Raw genomic sequence first — 24,965 nt, 5'->3', positions numbered from 1 at the left:
TATTGGAATTTTACATCACTCTATATCGACAGCTCTCATAATTTTGCGAAGGGGCGGGTGGGAGTCAATCAGCTAAAACAAACATGGAAGACAGATGCGGCGGAGGTACTCATTGGAGGGACAGTGAAGTTTTAGAGATTATAAGTACTTGCGGTGGCACATCTGTACAAGCAAAACTTGGGGGAGTCATAACGTAACCGGTCTCTGTTTGAAAGCATATCAAGTGAAAAATGTAACCGTAAACGCTCACATCTTTTGCCTCCATGTTCCTTACAAACTTCTTCTCCTTGTTTAATTCCGTAGACAGCGTGCTTCGGTTGACGTCTTGTTGTTCTTCTGTGCATGCGGACCACATCAGGGCCATGACCAGTTCACATTGGAGTCTGATACTGGCCACATTTTAAAAGATAATGTGAACAGCAACATCAAAATCGGGTCAAGAAAAAGATCTGAATTGAGCACTAAGGCTTGTAGTGTGAACGTAGGGCAAATCTCTACCTTCTTCCCAAACTACTCACTCACTTGCAGTCCATCAACTCTGATTGTCATCTACTGCCTGTCGGCAGGTTCCCTTTGTCCAGCCATTCACTAGCCCCAGTCCCCTGCTCAACCATTTACCTACAAACTGTACAATAAATGGTTAAACCTGTATTCTGTGTTCTTTGTCTACATTGTGGGTCCAGTCCTTTTTGAGCATCAAACGTAACAGATTTATTAGTTTTAGCCAGGTTTACCTACTAACATCACTGACTGTGCATCAAGATACGGACTTTATTCTGTTTTACATGTTTGAAGTTCTTGGCTTGGGCAGGATGTCATGTCTGTTCAATTCAAAAGTCTTAAGTATAATTGTAGTCATGAGTCATGGATGACACAGATAAAGTCAAGTTGAGAGTTGTTGTAGTTCATGTTACGATTGTTTCATCTTGTCCACTCCAGTCTAAATTCAACTTTTCACTGCATGGGCTTAGTTTTCTTTATTAGACCAAGATAATCCTTTCAAGTGTGTTCTGCATCTTTTCCTCAGCAGCATAACTTAAACTAATATTCCTCTTGTTGTTCACATCTCATGTGATCTTCAAGGACCTCTGGGCTTTTCTGTACTCTGACAGCCAAATGATATTTCCCTGTTATTTAATTGGCACTTTAAGATTGACTGTTGTAAGATTTAAATTTTGAATTATTTAGATCTAAACAAGGCGTCTAATGCCAATCATAAAGGTAATATACTAAGTATTGTGTGTCTCATTTTTGTTATCTCTTAAGGACCTTTTCACCAGTAGACCTCATGGGGGCAAGTGAGCAAATGCCTAATGAGGCATTTAAGGTTGTGTGTGTGTGTGTGTGTGTGTCAAAGACAGAGAGAGAGAGAGAGAGAGAGAGAGAGAGAGAGAGAGAGGGAGAGGGGGGAGGGAGGGAGAGAGAGAGAAAGGGAGAGACAGAGTGAGAGTGAGAGACAGAGAGGGAGGGACACAGAGAGACACAGAGTGAGAGTGAGAGACAGAGAGAGTGAGAGACAGAAAGAGAGTGAGAGACAGAGAGAGAGGCGGCAGAGCGTCATTTTTAGCTCGGGCTAGCTCGGGTTGGGTGTCTGGAGCTGAATTTAGACTGGATCTCCGCCGCTGTCTGAGTGTTTTCACTTTGTTATCGCCCGCACCGGAGAGCTTGTCAGAGACGAGCAGAGGGCGGGGAGAGGAGCTGAAGGTGTGTGTGGAAGGTGTGGAGGAGATGGTTCCTTCTGCAGGATGAACCGGAGGAAAGTCATGCCCGGGGTTGTCCCCTGCTGTCTGTTCATGCTCCTGTCTGTGTCTGTCGAGGTAAGCAGGCTGCTGCCACCCACCAGCCTATATAAAGCTGATGTTTACGATATGTCATTTAGCCTGGCTTGGTCACGTTTGGCTGTCACGGAGGATCTGCGCCCATGTGCTTCAGTTCCATAGGCTGCAGTGAACTGGAGAAGTGACTCTGTAATTTCACAACCCTTCTCCTGACCAGAGCACTGGGAGCCGTCTGATAGAAAACAGAGGGGGAAGTGACAACACTCTCAGACACTTTGTGTTAAGTATTTCTTTAAAAGCACTGTTGATTTCCAGAGACATAAAGCCACCTGAGTTCATCACAATTACTGAACAAACATTATAACATTTTAAAAGATATATATATATATATATATATATATATATATATATATATATATATATATATATATATATATATATATATATATACCAGATGCAAGCCTGTGCATGTACAACCATTTCATAGCTTTACATGTTCAACTGAGCTGCTGTCTATCCTGACACTAGGCTGTGCTTATATATTATCAATTCCACTGTCTTCATTTTACCAAACTGTTTCCTTCCAGGATCCGTTAGATAGAAAAGTGCATGTCCGTTAACATTCAAGTAAACTAACACAATTCCGCACAACTCACAGCAATTTGATCCCTCAATGTGAGTGGATAGCTAAGACATTTATTACAGTGCTGTCAAGTGAAAGATGTGGAAACTTTAGTCCAAAGCTATTACAGCTAAAGGCTAAAAAGGAAGAGGGAACATCAGGAATGCTTGGAACTATTTTTTCATCTAGCCCTTGCCTCACCTTTCTCTCCTTGAAAAAACATATTTCCCATAGAATTTACCACAAATAAAAATAGATCACCTTAGAGTTTGCCAAACAACCTGTATATATATATATATATATATATATATAGAGTCCTACAAAAGTACCTCCAGCAGGCTAACTGTGTGCATGTTTCTGACTAAACTATCAGAGGCACTCATGAGGGTGGCATGAGGGCCTGACGTCCTCTAGTGGGACCTGTGCTCACAGCCCAGCACCGTGCAGCTCGATTGACATTCGCCAGAGAACACCAGAATTGGCAGGTCCATCACTGGCTCCCCGTTCTCTTCACAGATAATAGCAGGTTCACACTGAGCACATTTGACAGGCTTGAAAGAGTCTGGAGACGCCATGGTGATCATTATGCTGCCTGTAACATCATCCAGCATGACCGGTTTGGTGGTGGGTCAGTGATGGTCTGGGGAGGCATATCCTTGGAGGGTTGCGAAGACCTCCATGTCATAGCCAACGGTACCCTGACTGCTGTTAGGTACCAGGATGAGCGATTGTCAGACCTTACGCTGGTGCAGTGGGCCCTGTGTTCCTACTGGTGCAGGACCATCCCCGGCCTCATGTGGCCAGAGTGTATAGGCAGTTCCTGGATGATGAAGGCATTGATGCCATTGACTGGCCCTCACGATGCTGCAGACTGTCCAGGATCTCACTGATGCCTTGATCCAGGTCTGGTGGGAGGAGATCCCCCAGGACACCATCTGCCAACTCATCATGAGCATGCCCAGACGTTGTCGGGAGTGCATACAGGCACTCCTGAGTCACATTATGAGTTGCCGTAATGAAATTCATGCAAGTTGGATCAGGCTGTGATTTCAGCCTATACTTTGATGTACTTCATTGTATATTTTTCTGTTTAAGTTTAATTTTATTTAATTAAATCACCCTCAAGTTAAAGTATGAGTGTATGAGTGTATGTATGTGTGTGAATTGATGTCTGTAAGATTTTTCTAAAGGGTTCACTGTCAGCTTTAAGATAAGGTAAGGTAAGGTGTACTTTATTGTCCCATAGAGAAACTTGTCTTGGGCTCCAAACCACTGGATACAACACGTATCACAATACACATACACACAAATACATAGGTCCAAAACCTATCACGATACACATAAACACACAAGTACATACATTGTACACGTAGAAGCCTACACATACATCCTACATTCAGACATGTTGAGTGTAAATCAGTGGTAGGCAGTGGTGTCAGTAAATAGACCATATAAAAAGGACAGTAGTCAAAATAAAAACATAAATAGATAAATCTTTATCCTATGATCTTCATTACTGTTTAAATGAGCCGTACAAGCTTAGACTTTTGACTGTGCTGACAAATTACCATACCATTTTTGAAAACCCTATCTCTCTAAGATAGTTTGATAGAACAGGAACGTAAGATTGCTACACCGTTGAGTCTGAACCTTCTCAAGAAATACATTGAGAGAAAAGGCTTTCAACATGAACATGCCACGTAAGATAGCTATCAATGTGGACACCAAAGTATTTGTATTAGGAGACCTGATTTATGGCTGTGTTGTGAAACAGGGATGTGTCTTGATCTTCAGGTATCCACATCTCTACCAGGTGAACAACAGCCTCAAATTCAACAAATTCAAAGTAAAGCTCAGAGTCAGTCATGGTTCATTTACTGTATCTACGGTGCTGCAGTACAAAGAAAAAACAACAAATGTCCAGGTCTGTTTGCTTTATATCAGCGGGTCAAAGTCTGCTTTCATTTCAATTCATATCATCACTGTAGATAAGTGTGAAAGTGAATCACCACAGTTTAACAGCTCTCTTGGGTGGGGCTTGTTAAAATGAGGGACTTGCACAAGAAACTACCATGACATGGTGAACCTAAATTAAGACCCATCCACCCTACCCCCCAAAAAACTAAAGAAAAAAAAATACGATCTTCATTGAGCTGAAACCTCAAAAGTGTTTTCTAGGCAGATTCAACTGGTGGGAGACCCCCATGGGTAAACTGAAAACACACTGGAGAGATAATGTACATCGTCTGGCCTGGCAGTGGTTCATGGATGGATTTCTACCAATAGATAAATAAAAGAGTGATTATAAGTGTGAGCATTGAGGAGTGGCAAATCAGCTTTGTGAAAGAAACCATCATTCAAACTTCTATACATTAACTCAAACTGCCTCAGGAATATAGTTCAGGAGCAGCTGACATCAGCAGATATTTAACAGACAAGTTTAAGAGGAAGTAAGCTTACATTATATGGGCTCTGTGTTCCTGAGTACCTAAGATGAAGTTGGTTAATGGCACGAACGTAGCGTAAAAGCATTTCAGTGCTAGTGCCGTGTGTATACAGTTCAGGAGTTATTAGGAAATGTATACATTGCTTGACTTAAACTATATTGATTTTATGATGTATTTATTCCACAGGTCTCTGATGGGGGAATCTTGAATGTTATCCAGCATGCAGGTATGGGTTATCGCAAAATCTTTGTGTGTGTGTGTGTGTGTGTGTGTGTGTGTGTGTGTGTGTGTGTGTGTGTGTGTGTGTGTGTGTGTGTGTGTGTGTGTGTGTGTGTGTGTGTGTGTGTAGGGAATGAAAACAGCTCATTGAAATGCATGATTCGTGATTACCGTTAAGTTACCGTTGTAATTTAACAAAATTCAGAGAATTAATCAGATAAATTTCAAATTAAGTCAGTGTAAACTGATTACCAAGTGTCTGGATTTTATTGAGAAGTGTGTCTTTGGTGGCCTGTTGAATTTTGATGGTTTACCATTAAACAGGAAGTTGTTTTAACTCAAATATACATTTTTTTAATCGGCCCCAAACATCACGTTTCTTTTCACTTTGACATTACATTATTTTTTTCTGATATTCAATGTTCAATAATCGTTGCTACATCAATCAGATTGAATGCTGTGCATCATTTAATAGGTATGCATTTAGACAAACCTGTGAATATATAAGTCACTGGTTGAGAGGTATTTTGGATGCTAACAGTGTTCTAATTCTCCAACCGGTCAAGCCATAAATACTATATAATAATCCTATAACTTAATCAGACCGTTTAATCTAGTTTGCAGCCTGCAGTCTCACATTTACACTTCCTCCTCTCTCCCCCTTCAGTCACATCATGTAATCCAGTGTGGTTAACTTTTCTTTCCCCACCACCAGCAGGACGCTGTGAATCTTTGCATACCTATAGCACAGCAGTGGAGACCCTGTAGATTACCTGGTTTTCCTCCCTCATGTCTTATGGCAATGAGGCTTCACCACCAAACTTTCTCTTTAGTGACTAGCTCTCTTGACTGAAAGTGGATGAGTTGAGTATTTTCCTGCTTGGCAACTGTGTTGGCAAGAATCCACACATTATTATGTTGAGTAACTGACGGTTTTGATTCTTTGTACATCAGAGTTGTTCTTTGTGTGTGAGACAGCCACATTCCCAGGAAGCAGTTTTATAGATCCGTTTTACAGTTTGCATTACTTCTGGTTGCTATTAAGTGTCTTCCTGCATTTCAGCTCCATAACTGTCTTGTTAAACCACCATCTGCCCACCAGATGAAGTAGTGAAAAAAGTACTAAGTCTTTCACTTAGGTAAAAATCCATCCATCCCTTAAGCTTAAGAAAACTGATAACTGGAATCTTATAATCGTGTAGTTTACTCATAATCAAAAGAGCAAAGGCACTCACACAGTAAGAAAATAATAATAATAATAATAATAATAAATATATCCTTAACCTGACTTAAACACAATGTATTATATCTACTCTATTCTAATTGTGTGATCATTCTGTTTTATTTCCCTTTGGATATCAGGTATATATTTGTCTTGTCTATGTTTTTAATAATTCTGTCTTTGTAACTTAAAGCTTATTCTTTAGTTACTCTTATGTAATTTGATTTAGTAAATAAAGACTTTATGACTCAGTGATGGTCTGTTTCTGCAGCACCACTCTCCTGTTCACAAGGCTTTGAAGAACTGGGATACTACAATGGTTCAGTTTCCCACACGGACACAGGCTACCCCTGCCTGAAGTGGACAGACTTCCCAGACTACATGCACCAGTACCCGAACCGAGGCCTTGGAGACCACAACTTATGCCGAAACCCAGACCAAGAGGCCAACGCCTGGTGTTTCTTCAGACAGAGCTCTGGTGCCATCGGCTGGGCTTACTGTGACTGCCATCAGGGTGAGCTGAGGAAGGGCTCCAGGTATCTGTGGATGGATTAATGCTGTTGTCTATCTCCAGATGATTACCTATTGGAGCAAAATGGTTAGAGATCTAGGTCAACAAAAATATGCTCTGAAAAACACAGTTTCCAAGCTAATATTGAAAAGAAAATGATTGCCCATATGATGATGATTTGGAGGCTGTGGCTCAGGAGGAAGAGTGGGTCGTCCACTTAAAAAAATTAAGTCATGCATTAAAAAAAATGCCTTTTTCAGTATCTCTCCATCCTATATAGAACTAAAGACATGACTATCATGACACAGCTGATGTCTCATCTCAGAATGAGGCTTCCACAATGTGTCAACCACAGACAAGGACCCAGCTAAGACACAGCAACAGAGCCTGCCCAACTATGCCTGACAGTAATTTGGACCAATGTAACTTTCACTCCTATTTGAAACACTATGTGTGGAAGTGGCACCAGTTAGTGAGAGCTGTAGATACAGAGCTACTGCACCTGTAGAGGGAAGGTTATAATGTTGGTTCAGGGTGGTTGAGTGAAGCTCATGCATACCTCAATCCATTCTAGCGTACAGGGAAGACAGGGCAGGAACAAGTGACCTTTTACCCTGAAGGGTTGAAGGGGGCTGGTTGTCTGTAGGAAAGTAGATTGATGTTCAGTATTTTGGGTTTTCTTTTTCTGTCTTGTCCGTACTGGCATGTGATCTGGTAGCACGAAATAGGTTATGGGTTATTACCTTTTGGGCAGAATAGTTTTATTTACTTGAATTTTAATTTTATTATTGTTTGTTTTGTTCTTTTTACTTTTAGGTTTACTTTTAATGATGTCAGTGTACTGCCCTGTTAGTGATAGCTGGGAGGTGAGGAGGTTAAAGCAGGCAACTTATAATTATACTTACATATTTACAAGTTGTAATGCTGGACTTAACACACACACACTGTACCAGGACACACACGCACACACAGTACCAGAGCTCTGGGACCGTTACACTTCTATAGTCACCTATTTGTTGTGACAGCTTCGAGAACTCTAGCCTACAGTTTCCTCTTAGCATGACTACATTGTGTTGTGGCTCTCTCAGAGCTGCCATATACAACCCTCCTTTCTGCCAGCATCAATGACCATCATTAAAAAAGTATCAAAACAAAATTGTATCTTTACTATGATTTTATCTCTGTATTGGAACAGGTTTACATGCAGAGATTCTGCCTGTGTCATCTGCAGGTGCAGCCAGATTGGTGGGTGGATCATCAAGCAACAATGGGCGTCTGGAGGTCTACCTGAATGGCCAGTGGGGGGCAGTATGTGACACACATTGGACCAACCGTGCCGCCAGTGTCATATGCAGACAGCTGGGACTGGGGTGAGGTTCTCATTGAGCCAGAGAGGCTTCTGTCTCTCCTTTGCGGATTGGGTTGTTTTGCAGGCTTTTGTTGAAAATACTGTTGTAAACATATTGCCAGTAGATACAGCATAGGCTCCCTGATCCCTCTCACAGCATGGTGTCGGAGGCTACAGAACTTGACCTGCTTGTGCTCTCTCCAAGTGGTGGGGATTGGGTAGAGATCACTGACAGTACAACAATATGAGGCAAATAGAAGAAAGTCTCAGTTGCAGTGACAAGAAAAACTAAGTAAACCCTTTGAAATTACCAGCATTTATGTATATGCTTGTCTAAAAAAATCCACTGATCTTCGTCTCAGTGACCAAAATAAATAACTCACAATCTCTTTTAACTAATAACACACAAATTATTGAATTGTTTTTGTCCACATTGAGTGCATCACTCAAATATTCAAAATGTAGGTTGGAAAAAGTATGTGAACCCTGATTGTAATGACTTCAGCAAACGCTAATAGGAGTCAGTAGTTAACAAACCTAAAGTCCCATCAATGAAACAAGGTTGGAGGTGTGGTTTAAAAACACTTTGACCTATAAGAACCAAACAAACACTTTGAGCTTGCTATTCACAAGAAGTATCTGGTGATTTCGGAAGACCAACAATCAATAGGTGATTTGCATAAGTGAGAAAAGGTTTACAAAGTCAAAGACTTCATATCCATCAGTCCATGGAAGGAGGCTTCATGATATGGAGCTGCTTTGCTGCCTCTGGGCCTGGACAGTTCACCGTTATCGAGGAGAAAATTAATTCCCAAGTTTATTAATGCATCCTCGAGGATAAAGAGTGACTGTGTGCCAACTCAAGCTCAGTAGAAATTAGGTGATTCAGCAGGACAATGACCCTAAACGTTGAAGTAAAGCCACTACAGACTTGCTTGAAAATTCAAATCTGCCTTTTTGAGTGGCCCAGTCAGAACCCAGACCTTTACCCAATAAAGATAATGTGGAATGACCTCAGGAGAGCTGTTCACACTAGACACCCTAAGAATATTCCGGAAACTGAAGCAGTACCGTAAGGAAGAATGGTCAAAAGTCCCTCCTAAACGTTATGCAGGTCTGATCAGCAGCTACCACAAGCAAATGCTTGTGGTAGCTGCGGTGGTAGCTGCGGATCTGTGATCCGGATCGGATTGTGCTGCCAACTGAGGTTCGACCAGCTATTAAAGCGAAGGGTTCATTCACACCAGCACTGTGAATGTTTGATGGTAGTGTTTAACAAAGACATGAACAATTATAATTGTTTGTTTGTTATTAGCTTAAGCACAATTTGTCTGTCTATTATTATTACTTAAATGAACTCCATTTGACATTTTATGAGCAATTAAAGCAGACATCCTGGTCATTCCATTGGGTTCACACACTTTTGTTTGACCACTGTATCTGCTGCTTTTCATTTGCACACATCTACCATCTAAATCTCTTCAATCTCTACTGCTGCTTGTGATTCAGGGAAGACACAAGGAGGGCTCCAGGATAGAACTGCTGTCATATATGTCTACTGTGTGACATAGCCACAGATTACAAAATGAATAGATGAATTCAAATACAGCTACCACAGCATGATATGAGATTATCAGGTACATCAGGGTTGTCCGGCCTGTGTGACAAAAGCAACGCAAACCAAAACCCTCCTGATACTGGGATCATCAGGCGGGCACCAAAGTAGTGTGTGTGTGTTTGACTGGTAGGATTTGTGTTTGAATATATTTTTCATTTATAATATTGACTTCAATTTGTTAGGTGTTATTCATGAAATTTGCATACCAATTGCAACACCAATGAGGCTGTAACTTATAGATTATAGAAGTCACCAGTTATTCCTGTCTGTGAGATACCAGTGCATTTTTCTATTTTTCATTGCAATTTGTTGTCATTTTTCATTGGCCTTGTATGATGTTTGCTTTGGTAGAAGCCTGAAAGTGTTTTTAAAAGAAGCGTGCGTCTCTGTGTGTTTGCTGTCCATGCAGTGAGATTGGTACAGCCCTGCAGGACTCCTACTTTGGTCCAGGATCCGTCTTCCATTATGAGCGTCTGGGTTGCCGTGGTAATGAGAATTCCCTACTGGAGTGCCGCAGCAGGAAGTTTGTCACCAGTGACTGCACACATGGCCGTGAGGCAGGGGTGGTGTGTGCTAAACCTGAGGGTGAGACTATGTGCTGTCCCATACTCATTAGAGTTAGCACATGAACATTCCAGCAGTACATCTCCACAGTTCACTGCTGAGAACTTACTTTTGTCATCATCGTACATCATGCACACACAACTAAACAGACATGAGGACAGACAACCAGGATTATTCTTATAATAAATTCCAACCAGATCAGTATTTGCTGTGACCACCTTTTGCCTTTTTACAACACCAGTTCTCCTTGCTGCACCTGTTGGCATGTAGGTTGTTCCCTGATGGACTGTGTGATTGACAAGAAGCAAAACATCTCAAGTGCTTCAAACCATTCCACAGTGCTGTAGCAGACTAAAATACAAAGACAAACACATGCCAGGGACTCAGGCACTGAAATCCTTCCAGAAACAACACCATATATAAATGTGTTTCGTTTAGCTCAGTTAATATTATACCTTTTGTTTCTCAGGAACTGGCTTCCCTTTGAGGCTGGTTGGAGACCTGGAGGACTTTGAGGGCCGTGTCGAGGTGTACCATGATGGCATTTGGGGAACTATTTGCGATCACCAATGGGATGACACTGATGCTGAGGTGGTGTGCAGGCAGTTGAACCTGGGGTAAGAAATAACTGCTGTTCAACTGCAACACAAAAAATATTAGATCAAACTCCTGTGGCATGCACCCTACTGGCATCTCCTTTAATCTAAATCGTTGCCAGTGTTCATCTAAATAAGAGCCTGACATATTACAGACATATTGGTATATCCATTTGGCGATAGGAAAACATATATTCTACATAATAAACAACACACGATAAAAAATTACGTTCAAAAAAGGGCATTTCAACACAAGGCTTTGTATTAAAATATGACCATACAAATCACATTTCAAAGAGTAGTCTATTTGTCTGACATCCAGCTCCTGAAGAAAGCACTGGTTTTTTTTTTTTACCTGGCAGGGGTTCTTGTTGGCCCACCAAGTTACAACAGTAATATTCTACATATAGACTGTTGAGCTCCATTATAAGCAAAGCATTATTCCAATCAAAATTTCACTTAGGTAAAACAGAATAACTATATGAGCAATTACTGAGGAATTATCATATTACTCAGAGAGAGAATCTCTGCCACTAAAATGGATTGTGCATAATTCTTAAACCAGATTCTGATATTCAGTCTTTTTATAGCACACAGTATGTTTAAAAATGAGTGTACAGATATTCAGTGGAGGTCATGTGGATTTGAAGGTGGTTTTACATCATTACTTAGTTTGACATTGTCTGGCATTAAAAAAAAGAATGTGATTGACATGAACCATAACCTCAAACAATTGTGAGGTGTATTGCCAGAAAATTATTAAATCCTAAATCCTGTTTTCTATTTCAAACAGCCAAATCTAAGAGGCTGAAATATGGTGCGGTGTTTTTTAACTACCAAACCAAGCAGTAACACTGCTGCTGTTTTGAAGTCATTCATTATGTCATTCAAACCACTATATTTCATACCTATCATGCTATTTTTCCAAATGTTCTTTGATCGATTTTTTCAATATACACACTATACATACTATAGGTCCACCAGGATATTATAATATTGTAAACTATAATGTGTGTTATATATGTTGGCACAAATAGCATTAATTCTCATGTTTTGATAAAGAAAACTAAGATTATTCTCTTGGGTGGTGTTTGTTTGTCCTGACATCCAGGGGTGTGGCCAAAGCACGGACATGGCCCCACTTTGACCAGAGGTTTGAGCCCATCTTGCTTAATGAGGTCCAGTGTACAGGTAATGAGCTTTCTCTGGAGGAGTGTCCTTACAACTGGGAGCAACAAAACTGTGACCACATGGAAGTTGCAGGGGTGACCTGCAACCCATACACAGGTCAGAGCCAGCAAAGAAAAAATACACAAACTCAAACATTCATATTAGACAACACTGTAGTCATTACTGTGGGAATTAACTGACCTATACTTAAACCAACATGACGAAGAGTACGAGAAGAAAAGCATAAAAATAGCAACATTTCTACTTTAGTTATTTTTGCAGAAATCCTTTAAGAACCGGAATCACTGTGATATCTAGGCATGCTAAATCAAAGGCAGTTTGACTTGCTGTGCATTCATTACATCAGTATCTATCTAGCATTGTGCAGCCACTGGCATGTGTGTAGATCTAGTTGTGTTTTTCTGGACACGACTTCAACACTATGACTACTCTTTTAAATAATCTGTCTTGAATTGTATACTTCTGTCCTCAAAAATTACCTGAGGAGTCAACCAGTCTGTGTTGGGCCATGCATGCACTTTTTGCTGTTTGTTGATTACCAAACCTACACATGTTATGTCCAGGAGTCCTCACTCCTTCAGCAAATGTGGGTGTTAACCTGTGTGGTTGCAGAGGGTGCAGTCCGACTGGTGGGAGGAGACAAACACTGGAAGGGTCGTGTGGAGATTTACCACCAGGGAGAATGGGGCTCTGTATGTGATGACAACTGGAGCGAGCTCAACGCCCAGGTAGTGTGTAGACAGCTGGGCTTCAGGTCAGTGCATCAATATGTCTGAGTCACAACATGTTTTTGCCTTAATTTAAAAAGACTGAAAAAGATTGAACATTGACAACTGCTACACTTCATCATTGCTACTCACCATGATGAGGAACATAGATTAGATTGTGACCCATAAGCTTAGCTAAACAAAACAGACTTTAAAAGTCACACAACCACATACTTTATTCACCAATCTTGTAAGACAGTAATGCTGCAGGGTTTCCACCAAAGCTCATAAACTGGTTGTCAGTGGTTCTGCACAATATGAATATTAATATGTTCATGTTCATAGGATAGAAATTTATTGAAACTGCATCTGCAAAATACAGTAAACAATTTCTATTGTTACGCATCAGTAATTTCTGCAACCTACATTGAAAATGTTTTGTTACATTATTCTTTACAACCTTAAAGCAACTTTCCATATAAAGACACTGAACTGTGGTCATGTCTGCAGGGGCCTAGGGGAAGTGGCCCCTGATGAGGTGTATGAAGAAGGTCGCGGGCTGATCCTGCTGGACGACGTGCGGTGTCAGGGATCAGAGGCCACTTTACTGGCATGTACCCACTCTGAGTGGGGCCAGCATGACTGCTCCCACAGTGAAGATGTAGGAGTCAGCTGTGAAAGAGGGGGTGATGCCAATGAGATACCTGGCCCATTGCCTCCTGGTGGTAAGTGCACACATAGCTACTCCGCATATGATATTGGTGTATTCCCTGATGACGGCCAATTCACATTAGGACAAGACCTGCAAGCATCTGAAAATCAAATGGCACTATTGTTATATTTTTCCTGTAATGTTTGATTTCAGGTCCACTGGTGCGTTTGGTTGATGGAGAGAGCAGGAAGGAGGGTAGAGTGGAGGTCTTCATTAATAACCAGTGGGGAAGCGTGTGTGATGATGGCTGGAATGATGTCAGTGCAGCTGTTGTTTGCAGACAGCTGGGATTCACGTGAGTATGAGAACACTATTTATACTATTTTAGTCTCATCAATAACACCCACTACAAAAACATCAAAATGTCCAGAAATCCCCCGGCTCCTGTCAGACATATTACTGCTCGTGTCTGGACCAGCTGAAGACAGGAATACAGACAATTAGAGTAATCTAACTGGAATGTAATTGAAGCATGGATTAAAGTTTTCATATTGTGTGCAAATTAAAATTATATTTTTTGGGAGAGAAGGGAGCCAGATTTGATCACAGGTGAGACAACAGTTAAAAGTTTGTTGTCAGAGATACCACTAAGATTTCTGCAGAAATAGGAAAGAGAACCCAAGTGTTGAGAAATGCAATCAGTCTAAGTGTCTGATTCTGAGTTTAAGTTGTCCATGGTCACTGTAATCCTTTAATATACTATTAACTCAGTGATGTGTCTGTTAGGACAGATGACCATGGACTTTTCCATTATTTTAATTGGGATGAATTTGGAATGGTTTCTAACAAAAGTAGAAAAACATACAGAATACTATTGAAAATATACAATCCTTCCTTCATGAAGAGACCTAACAAATAAAGACAGCCTAACTTAAATGTTGTCAAATCTACAACTAAAGAAAAAAATATTACTTAGACGTCAATACAATTATCAAAAATACAAATCAAACAAGAGAAATTCACATTGGTCATGTGCACAGTCCAAACTTGAAATGATGAGGCCTCCACCATGCAGCCAGCCAGGTATCAGTTCAGTACAACCAGCTATTTATCAGCTTGCCAGCCAGATCAATTCAATTCATTTTATTTGTATTTCACCAAATGTAACGTTCATTTTCTTTACATAGTAAGGTAACCTTACAATATTATAGAGAAACCCTCTTAATTGGAAGCAATATCTAGATCCAGACTCAATGTTGGCAGCCATCTGCCTCGACCGGATCAACAGATGAACACACTGTAGTTCACAGTGGGGAAGCATTCTTTATTAAAGGTAAATTAAATTGTGAATTAAACATGGTGGAGGTTTGTGCAGTCACAGTAGAACATTTTTTAAAATGTATTAATCGAACAAAAAGAAACAAATAATAATGATACTGTTTGTGTGTTGTCAGGGGCAAAGCTAAGGCACGATCCATGGCGTACTTTGGTGAGGGTAAAGGGCCTATCCATCTGGATAATGTTCGATGTTCTGGCACTGAGGCTTCCTTAGAGCAGTGTACAGCTGTGGGTCAAGATAGCCATGACTGTCGCCACAGTGAAGATGCAGGCGTCATTTGTGACTACACCCTGGATCCTGTGGGTGATGGTGCTGTGGCAATACAGACCTGTGGCCTGAGACTCAATAATCAGCGTCGTCGACGCAGAATCATAGGAGGAGATAAGGCACTGAGGTTAGTTAGCATACACTTACAACACTCATCAGTAATTAGTAACTCTTAGAAACATGAAAAAGACAACAACTAATAGTTTGATTTATGACTGGTTTAGGGTTGGGGTACACAAAGTCGTGACAGGATCAGAGTTTTGGTCAGTCCTCAGCTTCTGATGTACCCTCTTAGGGTTTTGGTCAAAGTCAGGTTTAAGTTAGGGTTGGGATGGTGTAAGGCACTTGATGATGATGATGATGATGATGATGGTAGTAGAGGTTAAGGTAATTATGAGTGTCAAGTACAAGTGTGTGGGGCGTGTATTTGTATTGTCTGCCTGACGAGGAATTGTGCAGCTTTTCAGGTCAGCATCATCCCTATAACAGAACTGTTTTGTGTGTATGTGATTTAAGGGGTGAATGGCCATGGCAGGCGTCTCTGTGGCTCCGGTCTCAGTCTAAAGGTAATCACCCCCTGTGTGGAGCATCACTCATCAATGCCTGCTGGGTGGTGACTGCTGCCCACTGCTTCAAGAGGTAAGAGACAGCTCCCTCTACTGAAACATTACACAACTGTAAACACTCCTTTTCCAACAATACATAAAAAATGTAATCTGTAAAGTTTTGAATTTAGAATTTCAACATAACATTTATTAGAAGTAATCCATAAAGCTGGTGTTTTCCAGTGTATATATATAATATATATATATATATATATATAATATATATATATATATATATATATATATATATAATGTAAATTGCACTCTCTCTTCACCTGACCAGTAGTCACAGTCAAGATGGGGAGGGAGTTTGAGTCGGTAGTAAAACAGTTTGTGGTTCATGCCTATAATCTAGTATTGTACATTAAATGATGGATATTCATTAAGACAATAATTTAACCTTTTTCTTTGCTCCTTCAGATTTGGAATAGATCCAACCCGCTACGTGTTACGCCTGGGTGACTACCACACTGAGGAACAGGATGACTTTGAACGTACCTTGTCCCCTGAACGCATTGTCATCCACAGAAAGTACCACAGTCAGGACTGGGAGTATGACATTGCCCTGCTGAGGCTCAAAGGCACAGAGGGCAACTGTGTGGCATTCAACCCTCACACTAGTGCAGTGTGTCTGCCAGAGCCAGGTAACAAGTGGGAGAAGAGGCCTGCTGCCTGTGTGATCACGGGGTGGGGCCTAACAGGTAACTGCATCCATTGAGTGATTTTCCATCTGTTTGTCTTACGAGAGGATTTCATCACAGAGTAACCAAAAATATGTGAAGTAATACTTATTTATCTTACTCACGATACAAACAAGCCCAGGGTCAGATGAACAGATTAATGAACACTTAATTATATCCATCCAGTACACACTGAGATGTTTATTGATATACTGATTTGCAACAGCAAATAGATTTTAAACAATTTGAAAAAAATGGTCATGATCAGGAAAGATTGCTGGTCATAATTAAACATAAAAAGAAATGTTAAACTTTCAATAACTAAATCAAAAAATTGCCAATATATAAACATGCAGGTTATAAGATCAGTTATCTTGTGTTAGACTATTTTTAAAAGTCTGCATGTGGTCACTGCATTAACAAACAGTGTCTTGTTTTTTAATTTTTTTATTGCTATGTATTAAATAAAAGGGTGTACATATAAATAACAGCCTTGACAGTTAACTTCTTCTGTCTGCTTCCTACTGTCAGACTCAGAGTACTCCCGGACCCTGCTCCAGGCCTGGGTACCCCTGCTTCCAGCTTGGAAGTGTAAGAAGCGATATGGTGATCGCTTTACTAGCCGAATGCTGTGTGCCGGGAGCCTGTCAGAGCGCCATCGTGTGGACAGTTGCCAGGGTGACAGTGGGGGTCCTCTGGTTTGCCAGGGGCAGGGAGGCCGTTGGGTGCTAACAGGTGTCATCTCCTGGGGTCAAGGCTGTGGTAATCCCTCCTTCCCTGGGGTGTACACTCGTGTTAGTAGGTTCCTGAGATGGATTGATAAAGTCATCAACAAACCCTTCAAGAATTAATGATGGAGAATTACACTTGGTTATCCAGTGTAATCGAGTGGCTTCAGGGCTTGTAGCAGATGGTCTGTATTGGTAAGGATGTAGCCTGCTGATAATTGCCCCTGTGTTGTGCCTCCTGAACTTCTATGCTAAGAAACATTACTTCAAAAAGCATGTAATTAACAATGTATAGTACTCACAGTGTGACTTGGTGCCATATTAATAGACAGTAAACCAGTGATCTGCATACAGCAAGTGGTAAAAGGTTGTTATAGATTTGACAATTTGCAGAAACTGCTATATGTTTCTTGCTCCTCTTCATTGTTAATTCCTCACTTAACAGTGCTAGTCATACTGCTTCGCTTTGCTCTCAACAGCAGTTCCTATTGTTAAGGCAAGTGGAAATGTGTATGTTCTAACCCTAAGACATATTATCATACAGATATGTGGCAATTCAATTCCAATCTGGTAACTAAGAGCCAACTGGACCCATGAATACCTTTACTGGGTATATATGACTCTGATTAATAGTGCTCCACTAAGCCTGCCATGTGGAATTGTTTAATAACCTTGCACTATGAAGCATTGGGTTACTTGTGAATGAAAATTGAATGGAGGGCCAGAGCCAGTGAAAGAAAGACAGAAATGGAGAAAAAACAAATGCCTTTGAAAAGTATCTAGAATAGTATTGGAATGAATTTGTTCAAACAGATTATATTTATTTAATATTCTTAACATTCCATGTGTATGTACCTGAACCTACACATTTCAAATCATTATTTATCTTTTCACTGTTATTCTAACATTAATTACAGTCTATAGAATAAGTTTGGTGTCAACCACTAAACAGTAAAAAGTGTTTAGTATAGTATAGTAGTCCTTGGGCCCTGGATCTCACAAACCCACAAAAGCCTGGACTGTTAATTTGTTTGTGGTAATTTGTTTGGGGTCAACTGTTACTGTGTTTGGGGATATGTGAATATGTATATTATTGAGCGATATGGTAAGGGCCTAAAGCTGGGTCCTGCTTCCTCACCTGATCTGAGGGATGTCTAGAGAAAGACCCTGTGGAAAACCTATAACATTCAGCTCATATTGTGCCTACTTTCAATAATGTTGAATTAAATTGTCTTTATTTTGAAATACTGTTTGCAATGCACAGGAACAACTTTAATATACTTCAGTTATGTGTTGTGTTCTGCATTCGCAAATGCAATTTTCATTTTTCTTATCATATTAATTTATTTGGAAAAACCATCAATGTTGACATTCAAATATGAGACTATAGAGAAATTTAAACATTGCTGTAATTGATTATGCTGCTGGGGTATTTATTAATAATGAAAATATGATGTGTTGTAGCCACAGGACTCTTAAAAGCTGCTTAGTCTCTTTTCTAACTTGAGCCTTTGTTCTTTTTTCAGAAACCATCCATACAATGTATCAAATTCTCTACAATCCCTTACAGATATATCTAAACTGTACAAATCATGCCACACATTTCTCACAAAAAGTCACAAAGGCCAGCCCTTGGACTACCTTTTGTGCTTTGTGTCCTGTTTATTTAAAAAAATATTTTGGAGTAAATCTATCATAACTTATGGTTTACACTTAAAAAAGAATCTATTAAATATTCATTACTTTTTCATTTATACTGAGTGATAATGTTAGATTTCAGATTTAAATCTGAATGTCAAGTGAAAGAACAAGCAACTCGTCAAATACAGATAAATATTAAGCATTGATGCTCAACTATTTTGCAGAGGGGCAGAAGTAAAGTATGAGCAGAAAATGAAAATACTCCACTCCACAAAATGAGTCTATTTCTGTGTCCAGGAGTATATTCCCTTTCAACCTGTGGATAAGCCTTACGCTCAGCAGCAGAGCCTCCAGAGGTTTTGGAGAAGGCCTTATGTTTGCTGTTCTGATACAAGTTGACAGAAGATTGTGTGCAGGGCCAAACAAATCAATGGGCTTGGCAATGGATAGAAGGACTCGAAGTGGAAAACAAAGAATAACCTATCAGCTCACTTTTTATATGTAAAGTGAGCCATTTACTATTATATTTTGTTAAGGTTAAGATCACCAATATGTCCAATTATATAAAACTGATGAACGGCAACATTTAATAATGTGTATTTAATCACATTATATTTAATCTGATTGATTATTATTACACAAGCAACAGTTTATCAAATTAAAGTCGAATCTTCCATTCATGAAAACAACACTATTAAAGGATACAAATTTAAAAGTTGTTTTCGTATGATTTAAGAACACAAAATGTATGTAATGTTTCCAACACTATAATGATAGAACCATAAACAAGAACCCAGTGTGATCATTTTTTATCTTTGCCCTTGGACCAAAATAAAATGGCGAAAAAAATAAAATGGCTCGCAATTTTAACAAAGGCATATCCTTCCCTTGTAAAAATTACAAGCACCATAAGAATATGATATTATTGCAGATGAACTGGCTATTATTTAAGAAGTTTGTGCTCTGTAGATATTGGCCACAGTCAAAGTGGCCGTCATGATAACAGCTGGTTGAATTCTCAGAATGCTTATTAAAGGAGTTTCAATGCATCTTATCTCCTTTAGCATAGGATATACTGGGCCATACTTTACAAAATAGAAAGGAGATAATGCTGTCCTATTATTCCTTGTAGCACAACATTTAACATGAAACATCAGAAGTTACCCAGACCCGCATAAATGTAGACCCAAACAGAACACCTATTTTATGCCTGGGACACAATCCAGAGCTCCAAAAAATAATTGACTGATTTGCTGAGGCAGAAATCCACAAATATAGATATTTTCTCCTTCAAAACTGTACAGTTAGGAGTAATGTTGACAAACAAGCATATTCAGCATATTCAATATATTCAATATCATCAAACCTCCCCCATCTACAATCCTGTTTGTTTTGGTTTTATCAAAGTATCCATTTTGTGTTTGATTGAAGTGGTGACTGCCCCCGGGCCCACTGCAGAGGTGAGATGTCTTTATAAGGGTTCAGTTCTGTGTTCATGCTGCCACTGGCTGCCACTCGTTCTGTTACTCAAAGTGGCCAGCCCCTTAATTTACGCATTTACTATTAGATGGGTGAGCTATTTAAATATTGACCCTGCACTCTTGTCATTGATGGGGGAATTAGCTATAGAGACAGTTTGTAGATGCCATTCGAGGAACTGTGGTTTTTGGCACTTGGGCATTTTTCAGAGCTTGTCCTTGGTCATAACAGCAGTCCTACTCTGCTAAAAACCAACAACCAGTGTCAGAAAACAGGACAGGACATAACACTAACAACCTGACATCAAGCCATTAACATGAAATTGTCAAAACAAGAGAGACTTTTGATGAAAGGTTGTGGCTCATTAATTGAGTTGGGTAACAGTATTAAATAAAACCATGCCCACTGTCAGGTTTGAAGAATGACTGCACTCTACAGTATGTTGAATATGATGTCTTTTGTTTGTGTAAACCTCCCCGTACTGGTTCCAGTCGAGATGTGAGGCGTCTGATGAGCTGCCCGTGTGGAGCTGGGAGCCGGAAGCTGTGATCAGCTGATGGAGGAGGAGCTGCAGGAGAGGTGAGCCATCTTCCCCCGGCAGATTGATTCACTTCGGGAGAGCCTGGTCAAGAAGAATAAGGGATTAATCTGAGGAGCCGGGTGTCATTTGGAGGCAGCGACGAGTGGAAGGAGACAGGGCAACTGGTGAAAGTCTGAAAGGAAGATGTCCGAAGGACTCATCAGAATGTTTCCACCACAGCTGACGAAGGAATATACCAGCTTTTAACGTCAGACACAGACTCCAATACAAAGAACGGACAACATTGAGCTGGGAGCGGGGATTAATATCGGAATCTGACCCGAATATAGCCTAAAAATAAATTCCAGAAGGTAGGTTATATAGATAAGCACGGAGTCCTTGCAGCATGAGAGCTGTTGAGCACCATCATTAAATGTAAACAAACAGCTATACAAGCTAGCTGAAGTTAGCCGATTGAGGGGTTAGCTTTCTACTGCTAGTGAATATAGCTAGCGTCAGGTTGTAGGACAAAAGTAAATTTAAGACAGTCCGAACCGAATCATCCTGGTTTAGGGTAGAAACCCATATTAAATCTCAATGGAGTGTTTTTAGAGAATGACAGCATTTTCTATAATCTCAGTATGTTGTTATTAGCACAATTAGCATGTAGGCTAACGTCGGCTAAATGGTATTTGCGCTAGCAGTGCAGCATAATATCATTATAAATAGCACAGCAAATGTACAAACAAAGAAGACATTCTACATTTTCGGCGCTACGTGGGCTTTTCACCTCGTAAATTACATTGAACTGTGGCAGAGATAAAACACTTGTAGAACTGGTGTAATGCTACAATAGATCATCTGTAGCCCCAGCGTCGTCCAGCTGATTGGCTGAAAACAGGAGGACGTCGGGATGAAAGCAAACAACTTCATGACTTCTTAAAGATCTGATCTTCTGAAAGCTCTGTGCTGTATTCGTGTTCGTAGCTTCACGTTGAGAGGAACATTTCCTTTTTATTCGGCCGTCTTAGCTCGCCTGTCCTCTCAGCATTAGCAGTCAAACTGAGAGGAGGGTCTGCAAAGAGAGTCCCAACTCAGCCCGGCAGCATGCAGGAGGTCGTTAAATCGATCTATTAGTTTGATTTGAATATAGAACAACATCTAAAACTTAAGAAAAGTGGCGTTTGAACAGTCTGTAATTACAGCTTAGGTGTTCGCCACTTCCTCCCGACTATTTAAAGAAGTCCGGCGCCTTGTCAGAGTTTGGATCATATAGCCTGTGGGCCCAGAGGGAAGCCTCCTCTCAGCTGTGTTTTGGTAGCCTCTGTCCTCCCCTCCCCCAGTCTTGAGACTCTGGATTCTCTCCGACTGTTGGAGGGTTTACGCTGGATTTTTAGACTGAAGAAAAGCAGTGGTCTCGAGTCGCAGTCCTCTGGACGCCGGGGCAGTTAAACATTGGATGTAATGGAACTGATGTTCGCCGAGTGGGAGGACGGGGAGAGGTTCTCCTTCGAAGACTCGGACCGGTTCGAAGAAGACTCTCTGTGCTCCTTCATCTCAGAGGCCGAGAGCCTGTGTCAGAACTGGAGAGGATGGAGGAAGCAGTCTGCTGGACCCAACTCCCCTACTGTCAAAATTAAAGGTTGGAGAAGGACACAAGTACTCACACATACACCTCCATTCATTCGGAATACCTGGAAATACTCCATTAATGTTTGACAATTGTGTGAAAGGCTTTGCTAAAATCAATTGCAAAAGAGTTTAAAAGACATTATCGGTATTAACTGGGACTTGGAAACCTATCATATGTTTTATATTATTGTGAAACCTACTGTTTGTTATTGATCAATTGGAGTGATACAGCAGAGAAACTAATTTTTGCTTAGCTTTGATCAATAATAATGACTAATAATTAATTATTAGTAGCGGTTTTGCTAGTTTGTTCATGTTAACTCTGTGGCTGTAGCTGCTATTATAGCATTACATTACATTACATTTCATTTAGCTGACGCTTTTATCCAAAGTGACTTCCAATAGGTGCATTCAACCATGAGTGTACAAACCAAAAACAGCAAGAATCATGTAAGTACATTAGCTTAAAAAAAGCCAAACTACGAAGTGCTACATGTAAGTGCCATATAAGTGCAGCTTGACTTAGACCATCTTCTTAGCCAAGGTTTAGTCGGAAGCAATGTGTTTTTAGCGTCCGGCTAAAAATATTGCAGCTCACTTTAAAAAGTCCAGCACTCCAACTGCTCCATGTAGCTTGGTTGTAGCGATGGTAAAGCATTTACCCCAACAAAGCAGCATCCTAATGCATGATTCAGCTGCAGATTCAATACATATGACACATCAAGTTGGTGTAATCAAGTCTAGACACAATAATTTGTCTTGATTGGGAACATCTCACAGAAGTGAGGTAGACCAGAGGTCAGTACAGTACTTCTTTAATCCTGTGGGTTAAAAGGTAGCAGTTGTAAGTAAAGGCGTGAATTACTTTGTAATGTAACTGTTGTAGCTATATTTCTCAATTAGTTGATTAGGGAACAGAATAGGTGAGAGGAAATCTGCCAGCCAAGGTATATGAGAACCGTCAGAGTACTGGAACCTGTCTTTTGTGCAGGGTGGTGCAGTTTAAGCTGTTTGTCACTAAATAAATGATACATTTCACTGCTTGTTCACAGCTATACTGCTAACATCTTAGAATCAGCTTCAGTCACTGGCTTCATGTGACACTATCTCTCTCTCTGGCTAAGCAAGTAGATAATAAAATAGTCCAAATTGTCCAATATACATATATTTAACACTTAAACTGTAAAAATAGTTAATATCTGTTTTAACATGTCTTTTTTTCATTGATGGACTGACATTGGAAATTAGTAGTTAAAATATGCTAGCCACAAGGACTGGGCAATGAGGTGTCCATTTATTGCAACATAAATTATTTTTGAATGGAGAGAGTACCAGTCTTTTACAAAGTATTGCATTCCAGGCAATTTGTATCTTTATGAGGCAATGTGATCGTTTTGGAGTGTGTCCTAAGTGAGTCTCTCAGATTTTATCATGGTTTGCCCCGTTTATTCTGAAGGAGTCTCTGAAGGCTGGTGTAACACGTTTTGCTATCACAGAAGAAATAAATTCATGCTATTTTTTAGAGTCCCCTGATGCTTTACTAGAGCAATGAACCATAGGGATCTGTCTAACAGGAAAGAAGAAGAAATAATAATGATAATAATGAAAATGATTGTGTTCGATGAATAAGACCTATAGGAATTGACTCTCCACAGTATCTCAGTCTGCTAACTGTGGGGGTGACTTTGCGTTGACAGTGCGTTGTCTACAAAAGCACAACCAAACAAGCATTTTGGAAAGCAGAAGAACACTGTTACATTGTCAGATTTGTATTGGAGGATGCAGTTCAAATCCAGCACTATAAATCTGGGTTCCAAAAATGTGAAGGATTACGCCAGGGCTTAGTTCACCAGTGAATATATTTGTTTTGTTTTTCTATTTGATAAAAGTTGTGTGTGGAACAAAAATGAGATGCAGTGCACACTCTGGGTGTTAAAGTTAGCATTTACAAACTGTTTCTTCTAATCAATGTTGAAAATACTGTTATTTTTCTGATGTTCTCAGTTACACATGGCATCCATTGCACTTCTGTCCGTCCTGTTTTTCCTGACTCTTGTTGAGGGTTAAGGGCAGAGGATGTTGCACCTTGTTAAGCCCCATGAGACAAATTGTGATTTGTGAATATGGGCTTTACAAATATAGCCCATAAACTGCAGTGTGCCCATAAACTGAAGGCACACTGCCCCACACTCACTGACTGCTACAGAGCACCGGTCTTCTGTTTTTTTCAATTTCTATTAATATTGAAAGTATCTTGTGTCTGAATGGCACCACTCGGCGCTGCACTTCATCTGGCAATTTACAATAAACATGCCAAGTTTGAAGCAGATTAGACGAACGGTTTGTGATATGAGTTGCAAAGGCAGAAAGACAGACAGCCATTTGTGGAATCAGTAGGTAGATGGTTATATGGTTTTGAAGATCAGTACAAACATGTTTTTTCGTGTCAGCTGAGTGGTCGAACTTAACTTGCATGCCAGTAAGACAGAGCAGAGGACCATGTAATAACGTTGGCAGAATTTCCCCTAAGCAGCGCACCACAGGTGTACTTCAGTGTTCTAATGGAGCACACCCTGTGGAGAGACACGGATGGGGGAGG

At 40.3% G+C, this 24,965-nt stretch overlaps 2 protein-coding genes across 7 annotated transcripts in view; both read left to right on the top strand.

Annotated features, from left to right (window-relative positions):
* The first annotated feature begins 1,496 nt into the window (after positions 1 to 1,496).
* On the top strand, positions 1,497 to 19,490 carry si:ch211-51a6.2 (neurotrypsin). 3 transcript variants are annotated; one of them, XR_004616352.1, is made up of 15 exons: positions 1,498 to 1,817; positions 5,034 to 5,073; positions 6,560 to 6,802; positions 8,031 to 8,169; positions 10,175 to 10,350; positions 10,799 to 10,946; positions 12,037 to 12,212; positions 12,729 to 12,870; positions 13,334 to 13,548; positions 13,689 to 13,830; positions 14,930 to 15,208; positions 15,598 to 15,720; positions 16,107 to 16,144; positions 16,215 to 16,387; positions 16,898 to 17,231. XR_004616352.1 is itself a non-coding variant. In XM_034609451.1 (14 exons), the coding sequence occupies exons 1-14, from the start codon at positions 1,746 to 1,748 to the stop codon at positions 17,215 to 17,217; spliced, it is 2,475 nt and encodes an 824-aa protein (XP_034465342.1). In that variant the 5' UTR covers positions 1,497 to 1,745; the 3' UTR covers positions 17,218 to 19,490. The 3 variants fall into 3 exon arrangements, 2 of the variants coding, with proteins under 2 accessions (XP_034465342.1, XP_034465341.1); XM_034609451.1 differs by having other exon boundaries at positions 1,497 to 1,817; positions 6,581 to 6,802; positions 16,107 to 16,387; positions 16,898 to 19,490; XM_034609450.1 differs by having other exon boundaries at positions 16,107 to 16,387; positions 16,898 to 19,487.
* A 1,283-nt stretch (positions 19,491 to 20,773) lies between these two features.
* Positions 20,774 to 24,965, top strand: part of zswim8 (zinc finger, SWIM-type containing 8) — a 31,777-nt gene continuing 27,585 nt past the window's right edge. For all 4 annotated transcript variants that reach the window (XM_034609435.1, XM_034609434.1, XM_034609433.1 and 1 more), the window contains exon 1: positions 20,774 to 22,376. In XM_034609435.1, the coding sequence (XP_034465326.1) occupies positions 22,199 to 22,376 (178 nt within the window). In that variant the 5' untranslated portion in view covers positions 20,774 to 22,198. The remainder of the gene's footprint in view (positions 22,377 to 24,965) is intronic.

This window comes from Hippoglossus hippoglossus, chromosome 15 (genome assembly GCF_009819705.1).
Source record: "Hippoglossus hippoglossus isolate fHipHip1 chromosome 15, fHipHip1.pri, whole genome shotgun sequence".
Lineage (NCBI taxonomy): Eukaryota > Metazoa > Chordata > Actinopteri > Pleuronectiformes > Pleuronectidae > Hippoglossus > Hippoglossus hippoglossus.
This window is presented reverse-complemented; position numbering and strand designations above follow the sequence as displayed.